Below are 21,941 nucleotides of genomic sequence, written 5' to 3'. Positions count from 1 at the left end.
TTATACTATACACCAAGATTTTTGTACTATACATTAAAATTTATGTGTTGTATATATTTTATTGGTATAGTGTACAAATTTCTGTATATAATACAATTTTTTGCACATCGCACAAATTTCTATACTCTATTTTTCTAAACATTTATAAGAGAAGAAGAAGATGAAAACAACGAGGACCAATAATAAAAGAGGATGAAGAGAAAAAAAAGAAAAAATTAAACAACAAGACAACGGTGGCGGCAGCGACAACGACGTTAAAGAAAGAAGCGTACAAAAAAAAGAACATGATGACGACAATAACAAAAGAGGAAGAGGATTGAAAAAAAAGCACACAAAAATTAGATTTTTTATTTTTATAAATAAAATAAATGTGATCATTATCAAAATAAATAATTTGAAAATATTTTACGGTTTTAAATTTCAGGATCTTATCTCGTTTACATTGTAAACGAGATAGGACACGTCAGCTGCCACGTAGTGTAAATGAGATAAGGCATGTCCGCACCATAATTCTCGTTCGCACTGTCCGCCACGTAATCCTCGTCCGACTCCTCCTCGCCCTCTTCTGTCTCATCCACTGGAATGGCAACATGAATCGACGGTAGTGCGAGAGGTCGGTCGTCTTGTACATAGGTCGCGTGTACCGAACCACCACCACCACTATGTCCCACCTCGGTGGAAAGCTCCATTACCTGCTCCACCATGATCCTCCCATGGATGTCAAACATCAGGCGCACATGCTCGTCCCCTTAAAGTCCGAATAGCCAAAACCGAAAGACTCCGTTACCCATGGGTGCCAGCAACCTATACGCTATCCTTCCGATCTTCCTCACTTTTGTACCACTGAACTTGCTCAATATCAAACTCTTCAATTCCGACAATGTATTCACACGCTGAGTGCGAAACAATATCGGATCCTCGCACTCAAAGGTCACCTCGTTGTCCCCATTTCTCATACGACATAAACAAGCACAATTATGTATGGACTATTACTGGCCATTAATAGCTTGTTTTCGTGAGAAAAATCAGATAAAAAAAGGATAGAAAATGTTCGTAAAAAATACTAAGGATTACACATTCTTTTATAGTTGCTGCCACTTTGTTTTCTATCTATCTCATTTACATTATAAACGAGATGAGCATTTCATGTATCTTGTTTATAGTGTAAACGAAATACATACGTGGCAGCTGACGTGTCCTATCTCGGTTACAATGTAAACGAGATACACGCAATGCCATCTCGTTTACACCTAAAATTTAAAACGGTAAATAATTTTTAAATTATTTATTTTGATAATTATCACATTTATTTTATTTATAAAAATAAAAAATTCCACGAAAATTTTGTTAAAAATTTGATTTAAGAAATACTTGTACACCTAGTATTTTTCTTTTCAACCAGTAAAAGAACATGACTACTAGTAAAAAATTAATAACTATTTCTATACACAATTTTAAACCCGTTAACTAGATGGTTAAGAAACCCAGCCAAACGCCAATTACACCAAGCATCTTGATTTAGAAATGGCATATTATAAGCTATTATTATTTTTAACATGGCAAATTTGCAATATAGGGTCACGATTCAGCGGTTAATATCAAAACTTATCGCTTTACTTATACATCGATTCCGCAAGTCCCCTATTACTTCCAAAGATCTTATGCTTTAAAATGTTCTGAAAGAAAAATTAGGTGAATCAATGACTCTGTTAAAAACAGACCTCCTCTCATATTTGAATATTTGTCGCTTGTACGGAATATTTAGGGAGTTTACTTAATCCCAAATGTAGTTTCGAGCCAAAACCATAGTTAAAGATCTTTATCGATTCAAATAAATATGTGCCCACTAAAAATCAGTCAACCAATTACTGTAGATTTGTAGATACGGGACACGTCGACACGCAAATTTTAAAATCTTATAAGATACAGAGACACGTATACATATAAAATGTAAAATGTAAAGTATTTTTTAGATAAATCGTAATAATATTTTATTGATATTAAAATATAAATTAATTTTTTTAAATTATTTTTAATGTCTTATTTTAATTATATCAAATATTTAAAATATTTTTTGTTTTAATAATTAATAATATATACTATATTATCTAAATTTATTTAAAAAATATATGTTAAAAATAAGACTAGACTACGGAACTTTTTCTTTTTAATATTGTATTATTAGAGGTGAAATCCTTCATCATGAATTAAACTGTGTGTTGAACACAACTATGGCCATTTACAAAACGTCAATGACGTTTTGTGTTTCTTCAATTAAAATAATATTTTTCTAACAAAACGTCAGTAATGTTTTGTGTTTTAATAATTAAAATAATATTTTTTATTACAAAACGTTAGTGACGTTTTGTTCTTTGATGATTAAAAAAAAAATTTTATTGCAAAACGTCAGTGACGTTTTGTACTACTACCACAACCCTGTAGAACACCAAAATCATCAAATATTTTTGCATTTCACATTAAAATTATCCATATATAAAAATTTTAGCCCTAGACTACGTGTCTGGAAAAAAATTTTCTATTTTTTTTAAGACACGGAATACAACAAACACGCGTGTCGGACGAGTGTCGGTAAATGTCGTGTTTGAAATATATCCGACACCCAAACACGGCAACTCAGCGAAATGTCCATACTTCATAGGTATATACATATATTGTTTAAGCCATTTTTAATGTATCTTGTATTTCAACATAGTCATTACATAAAAATATAATTTTGAACAAAATTAACTAACGACTTTATTGGAATCCTTTGGCAAATGGCAATCATTTTAAAAGTATACATAAGATGTAAAACACGAGCCTACACTACAAGCTACAAGGTAGTAAGCACTAAGCAATTAATGGTGAAAATGAACATCCAAGATATATCGAGAAGTGATATGCATGTCAACGTAACCCTACTTGTGAGATCCAATCATCCAACACACGAGCAAGCATAGGATGACCACTTAAAAAAAAAATCCAAAACCATAACTAGGAGTTTGCTCAAAGAATGATTGAGACAGCGCACGTGAAACAACCTTAACAAGCATGGGGATTGGATCTAACCCTGCCATGCCACTCTTGCTAATGAAGAACCGAAAGATGAGGTGGTTTTGTGTGATCAAAGCAGAAACCTACCCAACATGTGCATTGAAAAAAGCGCACAAACTATGATCACAAAGCGGTCAACAAAGAAAGAAAGAGAAAGGGAGGTGTTGACTGCGGCATCTTGTGGGTGAGCTACCTGCCTCTCTCACACGCACAATATAGCGTTGAATTCTTTAATATAATCATGCGCCTTTGATGGATGCTCTTTGGGCCTCTTTACCCATGTTACCCCTATTGCATGCAATTTCAATTGCCATAACATAACCCCCTTTATATATAAAAAGAATAGGGAGCTACAACCAAAAATATGCACACAAGAAAACAAAAAGCAAAAGAAAATATTTCCTTTTTGCCTTGTCTCAAAGAATTGAAAGACTGGTAGAGTGTGTTTCTCTAAGAGGTTGGTGTGGGAAACAAAGAAAGACAATTCTTATAACTTTTTGACACTTCCCATTATTATTGTTATTATTATTTATCATTATCATTATTATAGTCCCTTTACCTGCCCCTTCTCAAAACAATTTAACAAATTCCAATACAGAAAATAATGGGACGCATTCCATGCTGTGAGAAGGACAATGTGAAAAGGGGACAATGGACTCCGGAGGAAGATAACAAGCTCTCCTCCTACATTGCTCAACATGGCACCCGCAATTGGCGCCTTATCCCCAAGAATGCTGGTTAGTTCTTATCTTAAATCCATTCGTGTTGTCATGAATTATCTGTTCTAAAATCTTAACAAAACAAATGATTTGGTATTAACATGTAATAATGTTGATGTAAACAACCCTTTTAATAGTTAATTGATTATGTATAAAGGTCTCCAGAGATGTGGAAAGAGCTGCAGGCTAAGGTGGACAAACTACCTTCGTCCTGATCTCAAACATGGCCAATTCTCTGATTCTGAAGAACAAACTATTGTGAAGCTTCACTCAGTTTTTGGCAACAGGTACATTGAACGTTTAACATGTGCATCAAGGTTATCTTTAACTCAGGTGATTTAGCTTAATCATACTTTAAGCCCACAAATAATCTACTTAAATTGATGTTTCAGGTGGTCACTGATAGCAGCACAGCTGCCGGGACGCACCGACAATGATGTGAAAAACCACTGGAATACCAAGCTGAAGAAGAAGCTTTCAGGCATGGGAATTGACCCTGTGACACACAAGCCATTCTCACACCTAATGGCTGAAATCGCCACAACCTTGGCACCGCCACAGGCAGCGCACCTTGCCGAAGCAGCACTTGGCTGCTTCAAGGATGAGGTACTTCACCTTCTGACCAAGAAGCCAATTAGCTTCCAAGGCCAACACTCAACTATGACACAAGGGAATAACATCACAGATTATATTAACTGTAAACCGGAAGAAAAGGATGACACTGTTGAAAAGATTAAGCTTGGATTATCAAAGGCAATACAGGAAGAACCTGAAATGATGCCCTCAAATAAGCATTGGGATTCCAGTGCAGCTACATCTGCAAGCTATGCAATGTCATACAGCGTATTCCCACCCATGCCCGGGTTTCAGTATAACCCAGTACCTTTTGGGAGTAAAGGGGATGCTTCACCATGGAGCCAAAGTGTATGCACTGGGAGCACATGCACAGCTGTGGATCAGCAAAACCAGTTACATGAAAAGCTTGAAGAAAATGGCGATGATTCCGAAGCTACAAAAGAAATTAGAAACTTATCCAATATTTTTAACTCAGATTGTGTCTTGTGGGATTTACAAGCAGATGATCTAATGAACCCAATGGTGTAAGAAAGATTACAGAACTGAGGAAGTCAAAAAAACTCAACTTATGGAAACTGGAATAAGAAATAAAATTATTAAGATAATCAATCGTACAAATGTAAATAAGAGCTATTTTTACAGATTATAGTTACACCAAAATGAAAAGTATTTTTTCCTCTAACTGATATTTTTAGTATTATCACAGCAATATCTTTGGACTGTAAGGTCAAGCAAAATACGATGATGAAGATGATGTATCTGCCAAGATCTGTAAATATATGGAAATAAGGTAAAAAAAAATATGAGAAGCGGAAATAATAAAATATTTTTTCTGAAAGGCACTCTTCAGAATATTTAGAAAAAATAAATTACCTCGAGTTGCTCTTCTGTAAATAACTCTTTCTGAACATTCCATGTATCAGCGTGAGTGCGCCGGAACTCTGCTATAGCTTTTGTAACAGTAGATTTCACAGGGGAGGGCTCCCCACTGAAACGAGCCAGCAATGTAACATGCTCAGGCAACCAACTGAAAAAATAGTTAATTATATTAGGTGCTTTAAGATTTGGTGAAAATTTATTGAATTTTCCTAGTTCACTATCAGTTTTAAGTTCAATTAAATCAATTCATCACTTTACTTAAATAAAGCATTAAGCATGTCATATCACATGGATATTATAGCAGGACAAACCTGGGCATATCATATGGAGCTGATAATACAGAAGCTGCCAAAGCTAGTACAGCACCATGAACAGAGGCCATGGATGAACCAGAACTTGATTTTCTGCTTCACGAAATTTTCACATCATGTTACACATAAACATTAGCATTTAGTTATTTAATACAAAAAATCATAACTCATAAAATATGCAAATATCACCTTGAACATACTCACTTCACACCTATACAAGTAACACATTTTTTTACAGCACAAACTGCAGTGACTCCCATCTCACTATATATCTCACTATATATAACGCTCATGTATGTTTAAAGGTGAAAGCTATATATTACTTTGCAAGACCATGCACATTAGATAAAGAAAGTTTGATTCAGAGAAATGATCTGGTGCCATTTTAGCAGCTAAGTTTCCTACAAAACAACTAATCTTTCCAGGAACATAGGGAAAAGAATGACCTTGACTTCCTTCTCTTATATACATTATTTGCCTCTACATAAGCTCTATTGCGGAAATCCTTAGCTATATCTTCATCTCCACTCTTCATTAATCCTGCTAAGACTGCTGCCGCATGTTCTCTTACCTAGATCAAAGATCAAATCTTCCATAATGAGACAATTTAAAAAGAGACAATCAAAATAACAATAGTAAATTATCAATTGCAGCCATCAATGATTGATGTTACACAAGTAGATATTTTGCAATATTCGATAACATTTAGGCGAGAGCTTACCTCAACTTGGTTGTCTACTAGTAACTTCTCAACAGTACCCCAAATTTCATGTTTCTTCGGACTTGAGAGAATGAAAGTGTGCCTGTTACAGAAAGATAAATTTTCATTTGTGCTTGCTTCATGAAAGACCAAAAAGTAAAATAACATACCCTACAAGCTGAAACCAGAGGACTAGATAAATTACAATAACAACTAAGTTTTACACCACTAGGTAGAATCAATTACATTAAGTAAATGACACCAGTGTGCCTATCATAGAAAATAATCATCAATGAGCAAGATGAGACACCCGAAAGGTATGCTTCATTAATAGTTTTTGTTCTTCTATAAGGGATCACTTGTCCTACATAGTCTTGTAAATTTCAATCTTAATAAAACTTGAAAAACATGATCAATGAATAATTATAATTACTAGTCATGGCTATAAGCCACAGCAAATCTGTCAGAAGATCATCATACCTGTACATGAAAGTGCGCAGATATGTCAAAGTAGCAGATCTAGTTCGCCAATTAGGATCACTGGCAGCAGAAAGAATCACAGAGATAGCCTTCTGGAGGTGAGGTTCCCAGACAATCATCCATTTTAGCAATTCAAAAGCTGCCTTTGCTACTGTTGCTAAATCTTTATTTGAGGTTTCCTTACAAAAAAAATAAAATTACTCAGAATTTTGATCATTGACATGCTTCTTATTTGATTGACAAGGGAATCAAATATATATATAAAATAAAAATAAAATCTTGAGAAAAGGACAAATAGGTCCCTGACCTTTTGTCCCGCGGACATTTTCGTCCCTGACCATTGAAAAATACTTTTAAGTCTCTGACCTTCACAAAACTTGGACGGATCAGTCCCTGACGGAGGCATTTGGACGGAGGGACTGATCCGTCCAAGTTTTGTGAAGGTCAGGGACTTAAAAGTATTTTTCAATGGTCAGGGACGAAAATGTCCGCGGGACAAAAGGTCAGGGACCTATTTGTCATTTTCTCTAAAATCTTATATGACTTTCCCAATACAGCTTCTCAAAAATCTAAATAAATATTAAAGTGCATTACAAGAAGCATAGTAGCCTTCATTAAAGTGAGAAAATTTCTGAGACTTCAGCTAAGGAGCTTTAGGTTTCCAAACAAAAATTTCAAGTGAAACCTTCTATGTGAAAGGAAACTGAGTTAAGAAATGAAAATGAGATGCACAAGTATAAACACAACCAAGGGTCTAATAGAATAAGAAAAAGATCAACATTGTATAGAAGTAAGACGAAAGATTGTTGGTCTCGAGAATATTTTTCACTCACGTTACGACCAAAAAAAAAAAAAAAAGAACGGAAGTCCCAGGGAATCCTTGCGTAGCACAAACACAAATGGGGATCAAATTTTAAATTAATGAATTTCAGATGCTTGTAGTCTAGATTTGGTTATATAATTAAGTGGCAATCATACTACTGTTTTCCCAAAGAAGAGGAACCCATAGTTTTGGAAGAAAATTAAGGATGACTGGAGACCAATTCAATATATATCATGCTACAATTAACTCTTGCAAAGTTGATGACAACCTCAAAATTGAGGTCAGTGTTTTCAGTAATACTCTGATCAGACAGATGCTAAGAAAATGCAATTAAATCCTAATACAACCAAGATGATCATGAGTTCAAACACAATTAAAAGCATACAAAGCAACCATACAAATGAAAGATATAAAACAAAATGTTATAGTACAGTCAAATCTATACAACAAACCTGCAAAGAAATAACAGGATGAAGAAGCCCCACAATAACATCAAGTAGATAAGAGGATCTCCCAGACTTCAATGATGAGATGATGAAGCATAGTAGCTGCACAAATTTCAAAATTTAAATAATTAGTGAATGGAATGACGAATACAAGCAAAATTCAGCTATATGATTCCATTAGTACCGTCTCCATCCACTTCGTATCATCTTGAGAATCATTGTCTGCATGCCCATTTTGAGATCTCGTATCTATGGGATTGGTTACTTTGTCTGATTGGCTAACATTCTGAATGTTAACAACTGCTTCAGCAGCTCGTTCAGTAAGAAGCTGAACCCAGCTTTCATCTTTCATCGGAGTATCAACATTGCTGCTTGTATCATCATGATGACTTGAATGATATAGTCGAATGTTTGAGCACAAAACAGATAGGGTAACACCTAGAGCTTCCCTCACCTGTTACATATACAAATTGAAATAGATCATAAACACAACCAACTCACAAAATTTGATTGCACTTCACATTAATTACATATTACACCCATTCCAGTTTCTACCATGATCCCCAACTTAAAACATGGAGGAGCTGTAAAAGAAAGACATTTCATATGTTCGCATAAAACCTGACCATGCTTTGGTATAAAAAAAGTGAAGGCACCTCAACAGCATGGTATAAAATTAAAAATATATCAAATTCAAAAACATATAATTACATCAAACTGGATAACACGATATTCAGTTTTATAAAGAGATAGCATTGTGAAATATACAAGACTTAGAATTACAATCCTAAGGTAACTTGTTTACCATATTGGCTGAATAACCAACCAAATGACTGACTGAATATGCTTGTAAAATATTAGCTATTCATCCTTGTCCTAAATTAAATACTAAGAACATCATCATGAATAAATAAATAAATGAATAAATACTAAGAATATATTGAGCTTAGGGGTTTAATAAATATACCAATATATCAACTGCTGGCATAACAAGATGTGGAGTTATTAAAAAGTGGCATGATTTTCCTAAAACTACAGAATAAATAAGCCGAGCTTTAAAATTGCACGGACAACCACAAAAGATCAATTACATAGTTGAAGTACATATACTGTAAAGAAGGGAGAACTCTGAAAAAGTAAATAGAAGAAATTTTCTCACCAAAAGAAAAGAAAAGAATTTAGGACAATTACATAAGGGAAAATTTAATCAGGTGATCAACTAATTAAATAGAACCAGAGGGAATGCTTACTTGGGCTGATGAGTGGCACATATTACCAAGAACTTCATTCAAGAGTATATTGTGGAGCTGGATTTCAGCAGCTGGCATTTTCTGTGGGGATATTTCTATCAGCGCAGCTGCCAGAAAAGCATATCGCTTGGCTGTTACAGTGGTAGCTACTGTTGGAGGTAAAGGTGTCATCAAAGCATCAAGAATTTTCTGCCTCAGCAGAGGAACTCTTGTTCCATATTTCCCTTTGCCAGTAACTGCATACCGTATGCAAGTGGCCCATTCAGGAACTGATTCAACAGATTGTGCTAGAATGATATTCTTCAACTGAGGCATGAGCCAGCTTTCCCACTCTCCCAATAGACCATCAACATCAGAGTGTAACACACCCGCCAATACTTCAGCAGCTACACATTGTTTAGACCTCTCCTTGGCAGTTGTAAACTCATCTACAGCGCCTTTTAGCGCCACTACAACTGGCATGCCGCATTCTTGTACAAGCCGCTTGAAAATACGTGCAAAACTTGAGTAGAATGTATCACTCCCAAAAAATGAGATCCAACTTGGAGTGCGTGGCCATGAAGCCGAGAATTCAAAGTAGAAGCGGGTTATAGATTTGTCAGCCAAGCTTTGGAAACTGGAATCTCCATGACCTCCTCTAGAAGCACTTTCAGAATCACTTATGATATGAACATGAGAAAGACTATTGAGTGTCTCGTTGAAGAAACCCTCTTCCTGAAAGGTGTGAGTTAAAGCTTCTTCAAGGGATGACTTGGCATTGCCTTGCAAATCCTCGAGTACAGCAGATTTCTCACCAGGTGACAGCTTGTACGGTGATTCCTTTAAGAGTGTATTCAAAGCCGAAATTGCAAGTATCCTTGTCTGAGGAAGTTGACTTTTCAAATTCTTCAAAAAGTGGCCTATACGAGCAAAAGCATAAATAGTAAACACAATGCACAAAAGATAGCACAAAGGAGGATTCAAAAGTATATAACAAGCAATACAAACCAGCTGTTTCACTCAGGATTCTAGTTGATGAATTTGGGTGGTTCCGAGAAGCCAAAGCTAGCAAGAGCAAAACTCTGTTAGCCATTAAATTATACCTGAAAGAGAAAAGTATTTTATTGAGCCAAGGCTTTGAATGTGCAAAATTATAAAATAGAAAGCATATACAAGTCAAAAAGATGTAAAGCAGAAAGCAAACTAAAGATGAATAAGATAAAACAAAAGTAGAGAAGAAACAGAGCCTAAAGCATGTGTCAGGCCATCTCAATCTATCGTGAGTGTTAAACAACTTTAAAACCTAGTCAAATATGAAAAGAAAGAAGGCCAAATGAGTTGCCATTTACCGCCAATGCAAGCCAGTGGAATCAAAACTCATAGAGCCAATCTGAGAAACCAAATCTGAAAATCCCAGCCCACAAGTATGGTTGTCTTTGTCTGATATCCTAAAAAAGCTTTTAGATACTCCAGAAAATTGGATGTTGTACTTTACAAAAAGCTGTTGAAAATCAGGAACTATTAAATTATATCAAGACAATAAAACTACAATACAAGTCAACAATCATCTGAAGGGGATAAGTCTACCTCATTAATTGCTTTCTGAGCTTTCAAGGATTCATGATGAGAACTTCAAGGAGAAACCAGCAACGTATTAGTCTCTCAAATTACCCATAGCACAACAATTTCTAACTACAATGGGAAACAATGAAAATGGAAATACCTTGAGAGAATGGCCATGATAAATGAAGAGAATGACTTCAGATCCTGGAATCAAATAAAGCATATAAGAGACATGAAACTAATAACCACCCAGAAAGACAATTTAAAGAAAATGCTCGATCATCACCGTAGTCAAATGTTTAAGAACCGTTTGTGAGGCAAGGACCGAACAAGAACCCAGCACTGCATATTCCTCGGCATTGGAATCCTGCAACTTGTTGGTAAGGGTGATAACACACTTAGAGATCATAGACGGCCATCTCTTGATTAGCTTCACTAGAGCTTTTCCTGCAAGCCTAGCACCATATATCAAATTAAATCAGCCACAAAAACACTAGTGACATCAAGTAACAGTAAAAAATTGTTGGACTAAAGTTTTAGATCAAGATAAACATTAACAAGCTCATCAAAACATACTTTGAATTTTACAATGATGTCATTGGGCATAATATTCTTTTCTATATTACTTTTGTTAGACCACAATTTTAACAGAGAAGATAAGGAAACAACAAGAAGAATAGTGAAGACATCATACTAAGCACCCATGATCGACATTGTAAAACTTTCTAAGGCTAGTTAGTAGTAAATGAACAAAATGTTAAATGATTTCATTCTTCTATTTTACTCTTTTAATAGAATTCTAATTTGTTAGATAATCAAAGATAGGTTACCAAACTAAAAAAAAAAAAGTATAAATATGATCCAACCTAAATCAATTGCTAAAACAAAAATTAGAACATAAAAACCTTTATATTATAGTTAGTAATGGAAGTTGCTCACTTACAGGCGCACTGTTTCATAGCTATGCAAAGAGAGACTCAACAAATCATCCACCAAAAGGGTCACATGATCTGATGGGCTGAAATTCCCACTTGTTCTATAAAGATGATAGGATGCTTGTGAAGATCTCCACGTATTGTGCATGAATGCCTTGTCAATAAGAGCCCACCTAGGTCTGGGAAGGAAATCAAGAGTTTTATTAGAAATGTTCATAGCACATAGTTCCAGTGATCAAATCAAAGTGTGTGAAAGTATTAAACCTTTTCTTTCCTTTAGAACGACTTGACACAATGAAATTAACCGGAGGTTCTACTATGGCAGCAGATTCCAACTTCCAAGCCTGCCTGTGACTCAACCACTCATCATATTCCAAACTACCTGTTTATAAAATGAAGCAGAATAAGTTAGGCGTGCGTATACCACAGAATTTGGGAAGTGCTTGATAAGTAATCAGAAATGAAACATTGAGTACCATAATTTCCTAAAGAATCCATAATGCGTATAATGAGTATCAAAAGGATGCTGTCATCTGATTTTTTCTCCAGAATATACCTGTTAAGTAAACGAGATCAATGGGATATATGAAAAAGTACAAGCACACAAGTTGAAGGAATAGTGTACACTGTACAGAGGTGCGTCAATGTTGATCCTTACTTGCAGGCTGTATGTACAATCTCGGCAGCTTTTTCTCGCAAAGCGGTACTGCCAACAGTACAACCTGTTGCTCCAGCAATTAGAAACTTATGATCTGAATCATCAGCCATCCCATTCCTTGAATTTGGGACAAAATCAGGCAAGCAAGAAAAAAGTCCTTGCAATGATGACTCAATTCGTAAGAGAGTCACTTTCAAGTGCTCTTTCTCATCCCCTGCACAAGACATGACATTCAAGATAACAGTGGGAAAAGTAATAGATAGACTTATTAGCCACTTCCATAACAATAACCAGTATCCAATCAAGTCGAGTAACCAGCAAAGCATCATCTCTCAAGGAGTAAAAAAAGCAACTCTGTTAAAATCCATGATTTTCTATGAAAATAATAGAGTAAATAGTAGCTCGGGAAATGAGAGGAAAAATACATTCCTCCTATGTGATGTGTGTAGATTGTATGCAGATTGTATTGTTACATGAGAGAATGCTAACATATATAGAAAGAAGAGTAATAAATGTGGAACACCTACTCAAATATTCTCCATAAACGCACAATCTAAACTACTAACCACTATTTAACATTAAAATCTCTCATTATATTTCAACAAACTCCACAATTTTAAAAACTGAGAATACATAATATGAGTTATTGTGCTAATTTTCTGACTCTGTCAAAAAGGAATGCAAATAAGAAATCTTGAATCATGAGCTAAGAATGATGCATAACTAATCGAGGTAAGTGCATGTGTAATATACCTTGATCCACATGCATTTTAGTTTCACATATTCTTAACAGATCATCCAAAGCTAACTTAAAGTGAATGTCTAAAAGCTCATTTGCAAACTGAACTTCTTCATCACAAGGAATATGCCACTTCGGGGTCAATCTTTCATCTGCAGTAAAATCTTTTGTACTAATCCATTCTTCTAGAGCAGCAGCATCAGGATGACTGAGAACACATCTACAAAACCAAATGTATAACATTCAGATAAAAGAAAAACAAAACCACAGAATAAGGAAAAAGAAAACTAAGGGTGTCTTTGCGGGTTTGGTTTAGAAGCAGAGGGAAACCCTTTCAATTATTTGACCTTGTTCATGAGTTCTATTATTTGGTGGGGGAGTGTTTTGGAGGTTCTAGTAAGTATTAACCCTCCAACCCCAATTTGCCACCCCAAGGCCCCTATTTTCAAGTTCCTCAAAATTGGTGAGTTTTTCATTAGATTTTAATTTAATTTAACCTTTTATCCTTAACAAATTATTGTAATATCATCTATATCCATATATATTAATTACAATAAATTTTAGTCATCGATAGAATCGTAAGAGATATATATGATAAAACCGTTCATTTTCCTCCTTATTTATATTAAAATCATGAACAAAAGGAGGTTTAAACACCTGCTGACTTTCCTTCACTTCCCCAACTTCTCCTCTAAACCTGTTTGGTTTGTGTTTTTTATTTTTTGTTTTCATATTCAGTGTTCTCTGGTTTCCAAATTTTGTGGAAAAAGAATAAAAAACAGTGAAAACAATAAGGGTCTGTTTGTGAAAACAATAAAACCCATTTCATGCTTTCATTTTTTTTTTCTTCACAAAATTCTAAAAACAAAAAACACTCGAAATGTAACAGAAAATGAAAATAGAATTGAAATTGCAACCAAACAGGCCCTAAAATCCTGTTTTCTGATTTCACTTTTTCCTTCACAAATCTTAAAAATAAAGAAGATTGAAAATGAAAACTGAAAATAGAAACAGAAATGCCAACCAAACATGCACTTTCCTTCCCCTAGAATTCGCAAACACACCCTAATAAAACACAACAAAACTCACACAACCAGCTATATACATACCTGTACTGATCTATTGGATAATAATAAACCTGACTTCCAAGAAGGCATCGGAGAAGATGATCAGCAGCCCCATTAACCTGTCATTGAGAATAAGAATAACCAAGGTCAGATATGTACTAGTAGACCATTATTAACAAGGTTGAGAGAGAATAAAACCTTCCAGGATGGTGAGTCAAAAGCCAAGAAGACAGCTTCTTTAAATTGATCCTTATAGCGGAGTATTGCCGGACCGCCAAAAATGATGCCAACTGATATTATTCTTAATTGATAGTCGATTGCAGCCTCAAGAGCTGGTGAAATTGTGGATCTATTCTGAGAAGAGAATTCTCACTGTTTCAGATTTCAAAAGAATCCTGCAGCAAAATTGCAGAGGAAGTAATCACTTCAAACAAAAAAGGATACCTTGGTTGAAGAAGCATAAAAGGTTCCTCCTGCAAATCCAGTGTGTGGTGTTCCTTTCAAGGAGGATATCACAGATGCTAATATTGGCTCAACGAGTTGACTAACTGCTTCTTCTGGGTTTGAGTGTACGCATGCACAACAGAGCAGTGCAACCTCAGTAATAGCACCAGGAAGAATATTTGTCCTCACAAACTTGGAAATTTTCTTCAAAGCCTGTTTAACAATGATGTGTAAGCTAATAATATATTCCTCCACAAAAACTAGGTATTATAATACTTTTAAGAACCTGATTATAAAGTGATTCTGAAAGCCTCCCAAGCAGAATTTCAAGCAGACAGAAGTAGTATGGACCATCATCAACCAGAAAAGTCGCTGATGCTGCTGAAGAGTGCAGACCTTCATTTCTAATATACCAAAACCATTTATCCAATTATACAAGGAACATACACAAAATACAGTTAAACAATATCATTGCCAAATAAAGAAACATATTGCACCTTTACTTACATAACACTGCTTGGTTCCAAGTGTAGAAATAAGGAAAAGAGACGGCATAAGAACTCATCCAGCCATTCAGAGAAACGTATCATCGGCATAAATGACAAGTCATCAATCTTATCATCCAATAAAGCCAACTGCAATTACAGTGTGGGCCGATTAAATATTCTTTGTAGTAATAAAAAGCTGTTTATCCAATATATCTAAAAGTTGAAAGCTCACATTTGAAAAGATGGAACCAATTAACTGCATGGTAGCCAAGGTCTTCGGAGGGTCATTAGCATCCATGCCAAGTAATGCATTCGATAATGAAACCCCCATAAGATCAATTAATGTTTCATCATCACCACCAAGATCAACTTGTTTCATTGAGGAAGCTGATACGGACGTAAAAAATAGTGAACGCCCAACAAATGCCACTGACATAACTGCAATTTTCAACTGGTGGATGGCAGTCATCTAGCAATGAAGAATGAATGTGGTCAGAAAGGCAGGCTAATATAAAATATTGTTTGTTTGAAGAATGACGTACTTTGGACAAATCATTGACCAAAAATAACATGAAATTTGACCATAGAAGAAACACATCCAGCACTACTAACCGTCTCAAGGGCCATTCTGAACCGAGATGCCACAAATGGTAGAACCAAAGAGGGTTCCACATAGGATAATATCGAAGTTGCTGCAGCTACTGTCTCAGAGAGATGCTCATTCTTGCTGTATTGTCCCCGATCAATTAACTTTAGCACAGAATTAACAAAGAAGACCCTCTCTGATTTCCCAAGATGTTGTTCAATTGGTTTGCTATTTTTTGTGCCCCTGCAAACAGAACTTGTCCAGTTGCATAAAACAGGCATGTCACAGTAATAGAAGAACAGATGATAAACCACACTTCATTCTTACAACTGTTCGTTCTGCAGGCGCTTCTGAAACTGAAGCACCAAATGAAACAAAAATCGCTCCAATGAGTAAGTCCATCGACCACCATTCGAGGGATGATAGTATCTGAACAAATAGATGCAGGGTAAAAAAGGAGAGGGTGGGGGGCGACAACAACACTTAGAACAAACTGAAGAAAATAAGGAAAACTTGAATAAACCAGAATAATGAGAGCACTGAGTGAGTAAACTAACTGCTCCAAAATGTTGATCAACTTCTCAAAGTGCTGTTGTGATGAACTACCAGGTTTTAATAAATATACCTGAAATCGCAAATGCAAGAGATCAAAATAATAAAAGAAAGTGGTATCACGGTTCAAAACTTCAAATATTAGAATCGTACAAAAGTATGCTGCAGTATATTTGCTTACAATTGTTTTGGCTATAGCCTTTGCAGGAGTGGAACTTTTGTTGGAGAACAAGAACCTCGTGTTCCTTGGGACATCCAATGAATAGGGATAAGATCCGCTGCCATTTGCCACAGGAACCTGTGATTCAAAGTACAAACATGAAATGTAGGGAGCAGTGCAAATGAACCAACTACAAGTTTGCATAAAACGAGCAATCAGCTAATGCCAAAAACTAACCAAATTCATGTGTTAAAATTTTGACTGTTATTTAGAAAATCAGGGGAACAAAAAGAATCTAACTTGAGACCTCTTAATAGAAAAGCTCTAACACAACCCGATAAACTCTCTCCCAAAAGCCTAAGCTACAGGGGGGAGACAGATGAATTATTTTTATATCCAACAGAGGAGAAACATAATAACTGCACAAGTTTAAGATTAGCATTTCTTGGTCATGTAATTCAGAAACAGTATTGGAATTCCTATTGGCATAATGATACATCACAAGACTCATTGTCTTTCGATGCTTGCATATATGCATGAGAAGGATTGTGGAGGACTCGAGAAGCTAATTATAGTATCTGCTGCAGTACAACTATGTTTGTTTCATGGCCTTTGGCAGATGCAGTAGCATGGTGACACATGCCAACAGTCAACAATGCTATATTGAAACTGTGCATTTTTGTTTTTACCCTCGATGTAATCAGAAATTAAGTAAAAGAATCTAGCAGTCAAGGATAGTGATGCCATGCATCAAGTTAAAAATGGAGCTTGATGAACCACCTTATCCAACTGAGAAGATATGATAGAGTATAGGTACACCAAATCACATGTGATTCATGGTAAAGTTTTTCTTCCCTCTCTAACCCAGAACCCCTCTCTCCTGAAGTCCACACAGTCCCTGCCCCTCCCCTCCACTCCCAATGCCCAACCCCCCAAAATCCACTATTCCATAATTTCACTCCCCCATCCACAACCTGTAGCCGCAGTTCCACTCATGGGAAATGGCAAACAATAACCACTTCACTCCACCCCTTTGCCCCTCTTAGCTGTTCTTCAAGTTCTACTACTCCCTCTATTTCACAAAATAAAACACGGGTCGCAAATTCCATTAGCTTCTACGACATTCTTCGGTGTAACAATGTTAATCCTCCATGTATGGTGTGCTTGGTTTTGGGCTGGTACTGAAGGCTACGCCATTCTGGTTTTGTTTTAAGGCCTATTCTTTTTTCTTTTCTTCTCAAAACAAGAAAAATATAGTAAATAAAAATCTAGGTTGCAAAATGTGAAATTATTAGTTACTCCAAGGTGGTAGCAAAGGAAGCCGAGTAGAGAATAATAAAAGATTGTGATTGAAGTGGGTTCAAAGCTTGTTTTGTATACTGAGCATACTGATTTCTGTTGAGATTAAGTTATGTTGTCGGAGATCGTGGTCAGGAGAGCAGACAGGCAGTCTGGCAACCTTGGGATAATTTTGGAGTTTTGGGGAGTGAAATATAGGGAATTTGCTTAGTGTGTCCTTGGTGTATTAATACAATTTGTGTGGGTAACTGTCAGATCACAAGGAGTATCTACCATGACATAACCTGTATTAATTCATGGCAGGTACACCCAATTTACTGATTGGAACACATAATCATCCAAAGACGTGGCATTCAGCATTAACCCCTACAAGAAATCTATATACATATATATTCACAACCAACACTTGAATAAAATTAATCGTTTCACAGCTTCAAAGTGTTACTCCCACTGGTCCATTTATCTATAACTTAATTATGAAAAACTTTCACTAAATACCTTTAAAAGTTTGGTATGAATAGCATACAAGGTACAATTGAATAGTGAAATTCTTTATTGCCATGAGAACAACGGATAAAAAAGACCACCAAGATTTTTTTTTTTTTTTGCAATATCAAAATAACACATAAAGGAAGGTATAAAGCATCTTTTATGTGTTCTGTAGTTGATAACTTAGTTGTAATAACAGAGAGATTATCAATAAGTTAAAAAAGGATAAAACAAGAAACAATCTCCATAGTGTGAGACAGAGATGGCGTATATATACTTTGTGATCATTCTCAATTAATCTGCTTAGTGCCAGTATTAACCTAATGTTAATAAGACATAAGACAAGCATTGCTAGTCGAATTTATATGCTCACCTCAAACATATTCAAGTATCTGGCAAAAAGCAAAGGCAGAAAGCACTCCAAATCAAGATTGTGGTAATTTTTTATGACCCGGGCTACCACATCTGCCCATTGACTGTTCCAGAATTGGCAATTTGGTATAGATCCCCACAAGTCTATACATTCTTCAATCCAACCACTGCCAACTCAATTATAAAAGTTAATTCCGCAGAAAGCCAATAAAAAAAATTAAAAAGAAAAAAAGAAAGAAGGAAATATATGCTTCTTACTGTGAATAAAAATCCTGATTGTCCACATTCATAGGAAGGAATAGTCTTGCAAACCCAGATCCCTCAAAGGATGAATTATGCCATGGGTTTTGCAATAAAGATCTATAAATTTATTCATTAAGCACAAGAAAATTCATCATTAGATAATAAATAATATAGTAAAAAAACAACCTTAAAAAACAAATAAATGAATAATAAATCCTTATGTGGCTGATGGCTCAAACAAGGCAATTCACTTTAATAACAATTTTAGCTAAGCATCAACATAGAATACAAAAATAAAATCAGAATGAGAAAGCTTTCATGAGGATAAATCAACGTTATACAGAAACAATGCCAGAGCACTCACTTAAACTCAGACCATATCTCAAAGGCAGAACCTGATGGGAAGAATCTCCGGCAGGACTGAACAAGGGTAGTTATAGCTTCAAAGTGTCGTTGTCTTATTCTCCAACCTTCTGGACCTGTACTTCTGTAACAAGAAAACAATAAAAGCGATCAGCACCAAATATTAATATAATCTACTATAAATACAAAAGAATCAATCGTTTAATATATATCCTAGTATTTCAAATCAGCTAATTTAGGTGTTCATCCACATATCGGTGATTAAGTATTAAGACTCTGCTTCCTTTCTTTTATTATCCTTTGCTTTCAATGAGTTAAGTAGTTAACTAAGAAATGACAGATTCCGGTTCTAGGATATTCTTAAACAACTAATAAACAATATTCATATGAACTTACCTAGTAAAATGTGTGCTGATCAACGTATCATACAAAGGCCGCCACTGAATACTCAATGCAATCTTTTTCCTATATTTGTTGAGTAGTCTGACTAACAAATTTCCCCATCTAACCTAATGGACAAAAAAATGAGATTATCGTTTAAGAGCATGAAGAGATGTATTGAAATGCAAAAACTCCACATCTCTGAGACAGAATGCAGCACCTGTGCATAAAGCTTGTTACGGGACAAGTGAAATAGTTCAAGGCCCATCTGAATAAGGGCTTCGACATCTTCCAAAGCTACATCACTTTTGGCCTTTATAAAACTGCACAAGACATGCAAAAGTCAGGTTTCATTCCCCTCCATCCGGCAACTAACTCCACCCAGATACAAGCCATAACTGGGAAAATAAATAAATAAAAATAGTTGTCTAGTTATACCGTAGCTTTTGAAACGATAAATAAGCAATGGATGAAAATAAGAATCTCACAGGACTAGTCGATACTCGATAGCAGATAAGCAGTACACAGTATTATACACTTGCTAAACAAGGTCACCTTTTGCCTATTCACAGCTAGTTAAAGTTTAGGTGACAACAGTATCAAGCATATAACTTTCAAACAGAGTGATTCACTAGCAGATTCCTTTTTAAGCTCAAAACTTTTTCTTTTGTATGTAATTAGTATAATTGCAACATGACTTGGATGAAAACGTTGAGGGTCTTATTGACTAGTAAGTGGTAACAGCATTTCTTGCACTTCTCATTTCAATTTGTCCAATTTCATCATCTCAATTCCCACTCAACTAGCTAAACATAACAATAAAAAACATTATCACATATTGAGACCAATAATTCCTTCTCTCTCTTCAACTTATTGCTTCACTTTGCAAAACCCACCACAAACAGAAATCCTGTACCACCGCAAGACAGAGAAAACAGAAAAACTCATATCCATAAACAACTCCAACATACATCATTCTCCCCCTAACAAAATTGCAACTAGCTTACACAACCATAAATCCAACACTCCTAGAACCATAAGAAAAACACAAACACAATCATTTCCTCTCCAGTGACTTACATCTCCAACTCAAATAATTTATAACCACGATCACAAGCAAAACCTTTTGCCTTTTCTTCCCCCCCCCCCCCTTTACTTATGCCTAAAACACCAAAATATATAACTAAATCAACAAAAAAAGACACAAAACTACACAGAGCAACAGCATAAATGATAAATCTCTTAAAAACCAAATGCATCAAACCAAGATTACAAGATTTTCTTAGTTAAGGCATCCACAAAAATAATAAGAACAACTTCAAACAAACAAAAAATGAAAATTAGCAGTGATTTAAGGTCAAAGATAGAGAAAGACACACACTTGAATCGAAAAGCTGAATAAACAACCACAAAAACCCGAATTTGATTGAAGTGAGTGACAGAGAGAGAAATTGAGGTGTAAAAAATTGGAACTAAGGAAGTGGAAGAAGAAAGAGATAAGAGAGGGAAAAAAATGGAACTGACAGGTCAAGGACAGAGATGAATTTGAGAGTGGAGAAGACGGATTCGGGATCGTCAGGGCGGAAGGAGGCGGAGACGTCGGAGATGACACGGCGGAATGAGTCCCTCTCGGCGGCGGTTTGGGCGGCGAGCGGCGGTGGAAGCCATGCATTGTAGAGATGCATAGTTTGTAACTGTAAGCGAAGACTGAGTGATCTGACCAAAATGTCACGGCAGAAATAAGAAAAACGCACTCACAAAAAGAACGCTTTCGGTAATTGGGTCCTGTGATTCTCTCTACCTATATATATAGAGAGAGAGAAAGAGTGATAGAGATAGATAGATCTGAAAATGGTGAGAAGAGAGAGAGAGAGTACAGCCTTTCTCAACAAGAAAGAGGTGTCTCAGACACAGAATGTGTATGTGAATAATGCATAATGTATCGTAATAATTAATTTTTTATATTATTATAAATTTTAAATTTAATTTTTGGCAAAAATTCACTATTATCTTCTCGTGAAGTTTTATATTCAAGAATAGAGTATCCGTACAATACTATAATGTGTATTATAGAGTTTAGAGAGATTCTATTCCGTAGGATATCATATGTTTATTATCTATGGTATTTTGATGGTTATTCTGGATAGTATAGGTATAATATGTTTGAGAAATTAGTAATATTTTATTTTGAATATTCATTTTTTAACTCATACTAAGCCAAATAAATAGCCCATTATACACATTGTACAAATAATCCATTGACTTTCTAGCGGGATTCAATAATTTATTCTCTTTAACTAAATTATTATCTAATCATTTTTAATATTAATTTTATTTAAAAATAATTAATTATATGTGAATTTTTATTTAATTTTATATTATTTT

At 35.3% G+C, this 21,941-nt stretch overlaps 2 protein-coding genes across 3 annotated transcripts; one reads left to right on the top strand and one right to left on the bottom strand.

Moving 5' to 3' along the window:
* Positions 1 to 3,398: 3,398 nt before the first annotated feature.
* MYB80 (myb domain protein 103) lies at positions 3,399 to 4,877 on the top strand. The gene is made up of 4 exons (XM_016314573.3): positions 3,399 to 3,511; positions 3,653 to 3,791; positions 3,931 to 4,060; positions 4,166 to 4,877. Exons 2-4 carry the CDS (start codon positions 3,659 to 3,661, stop codon positions 4,875 to 4,877), a joined length of 975 nt encoding a protein of 324 aa, XP_016170059.1. The 5' UTR covers positions 3,399 to 3,511; positions 3,653 to 3,658.
* PA200 (proteasome activating protein 200) lies at positions 4,786 to 21,497 on the bottom strand. Of its 2 annotated transcripts, none has more exons than XM_016314468.3 (35): positions 21,081 to 21,497; positions 19,777 to 19,879; positions 19,572 to 19,684; positions 19,177 to 19,299; positions 18,828 to 18,929; positions 18,571 to 18,736; positions 16,431 to 16,547; positions 16,255 to 16,322; positions 16,025 to 16,126; positions 15,724 to 15,940; positions 15,344 to 15,580; positions 15,131 to 15,258; positions 14,910 to 15,027; positions 14,624 to 14,836; positions 14,378 to 14,533; positions 14,222 to 14,298; positions 13,127 to 13,332; positions 12,374 to 12,587; positions 12,192 to 12,271; positions 11,980 to 12,097; positions 11,724 to 11,894; positions 11,067 to 11,235; positions 10,941 to 10,984; positions 10,805 to 10,847; positions 10,567 to 10,718; positions 10,226 to 10,320; positions 9,239 to 10,137; positions 8,173 to 8,442; positions 7,995 to 8,090; positions 6,720 to 6,898; positions 6,261 to 6,342; positions 5,986 to 6,110; positions 5,540 to 5,632; positions 5,223 to 5,376; positions 4,786 to 5,118 (listed from the first exon to the last, which is right to left on the bottom strand). In XM_016314468.3, the coding sequence occupies exons 1-35, from the start codon at positions 21,239 to 21,241 to the stop codon at positions 5,077 to 5,079; spliced, it is 5,433 nt and encodes a 1,810-aa protein (XP_016169954.2). In that variant the 5' UTR covers positions 21,242 to 21,497; the 3' UTR covers positions 4,786 to 5,076. The 2 variants fall into 2 exon arrangements, with proteins under 2 accessions (XP_016169954.2, XP_020972497.2); XM_021116838.2 differs by having other exon boundaries at positions 19,572 to 19,679; positions 21,081 to 21,468.
* Between the last annotated feature and the right edge of the window lie 444 nt (positions 21,498 to 21,941).

The sequence above is a fragment of the Arachis ipaensis genome, chromosome B1, assembly GCF_059453495.1.
Source record: "Arachis ipaensis isolate K30076 ecotype BB chromosome B1, ASM5945349v1, whole genome shotgun sequence".
Taxonomy (NCBI): domain Eukaryota; kingdom Viridiplantae; phylum Streptophyta; class Magnoliopsida; order Fabales; family Fabaceae; genus Arachis; species Arachis ipaensis.
This window is presented reverse-complemented; position numbering and strand designations above follow the sequence as displayed.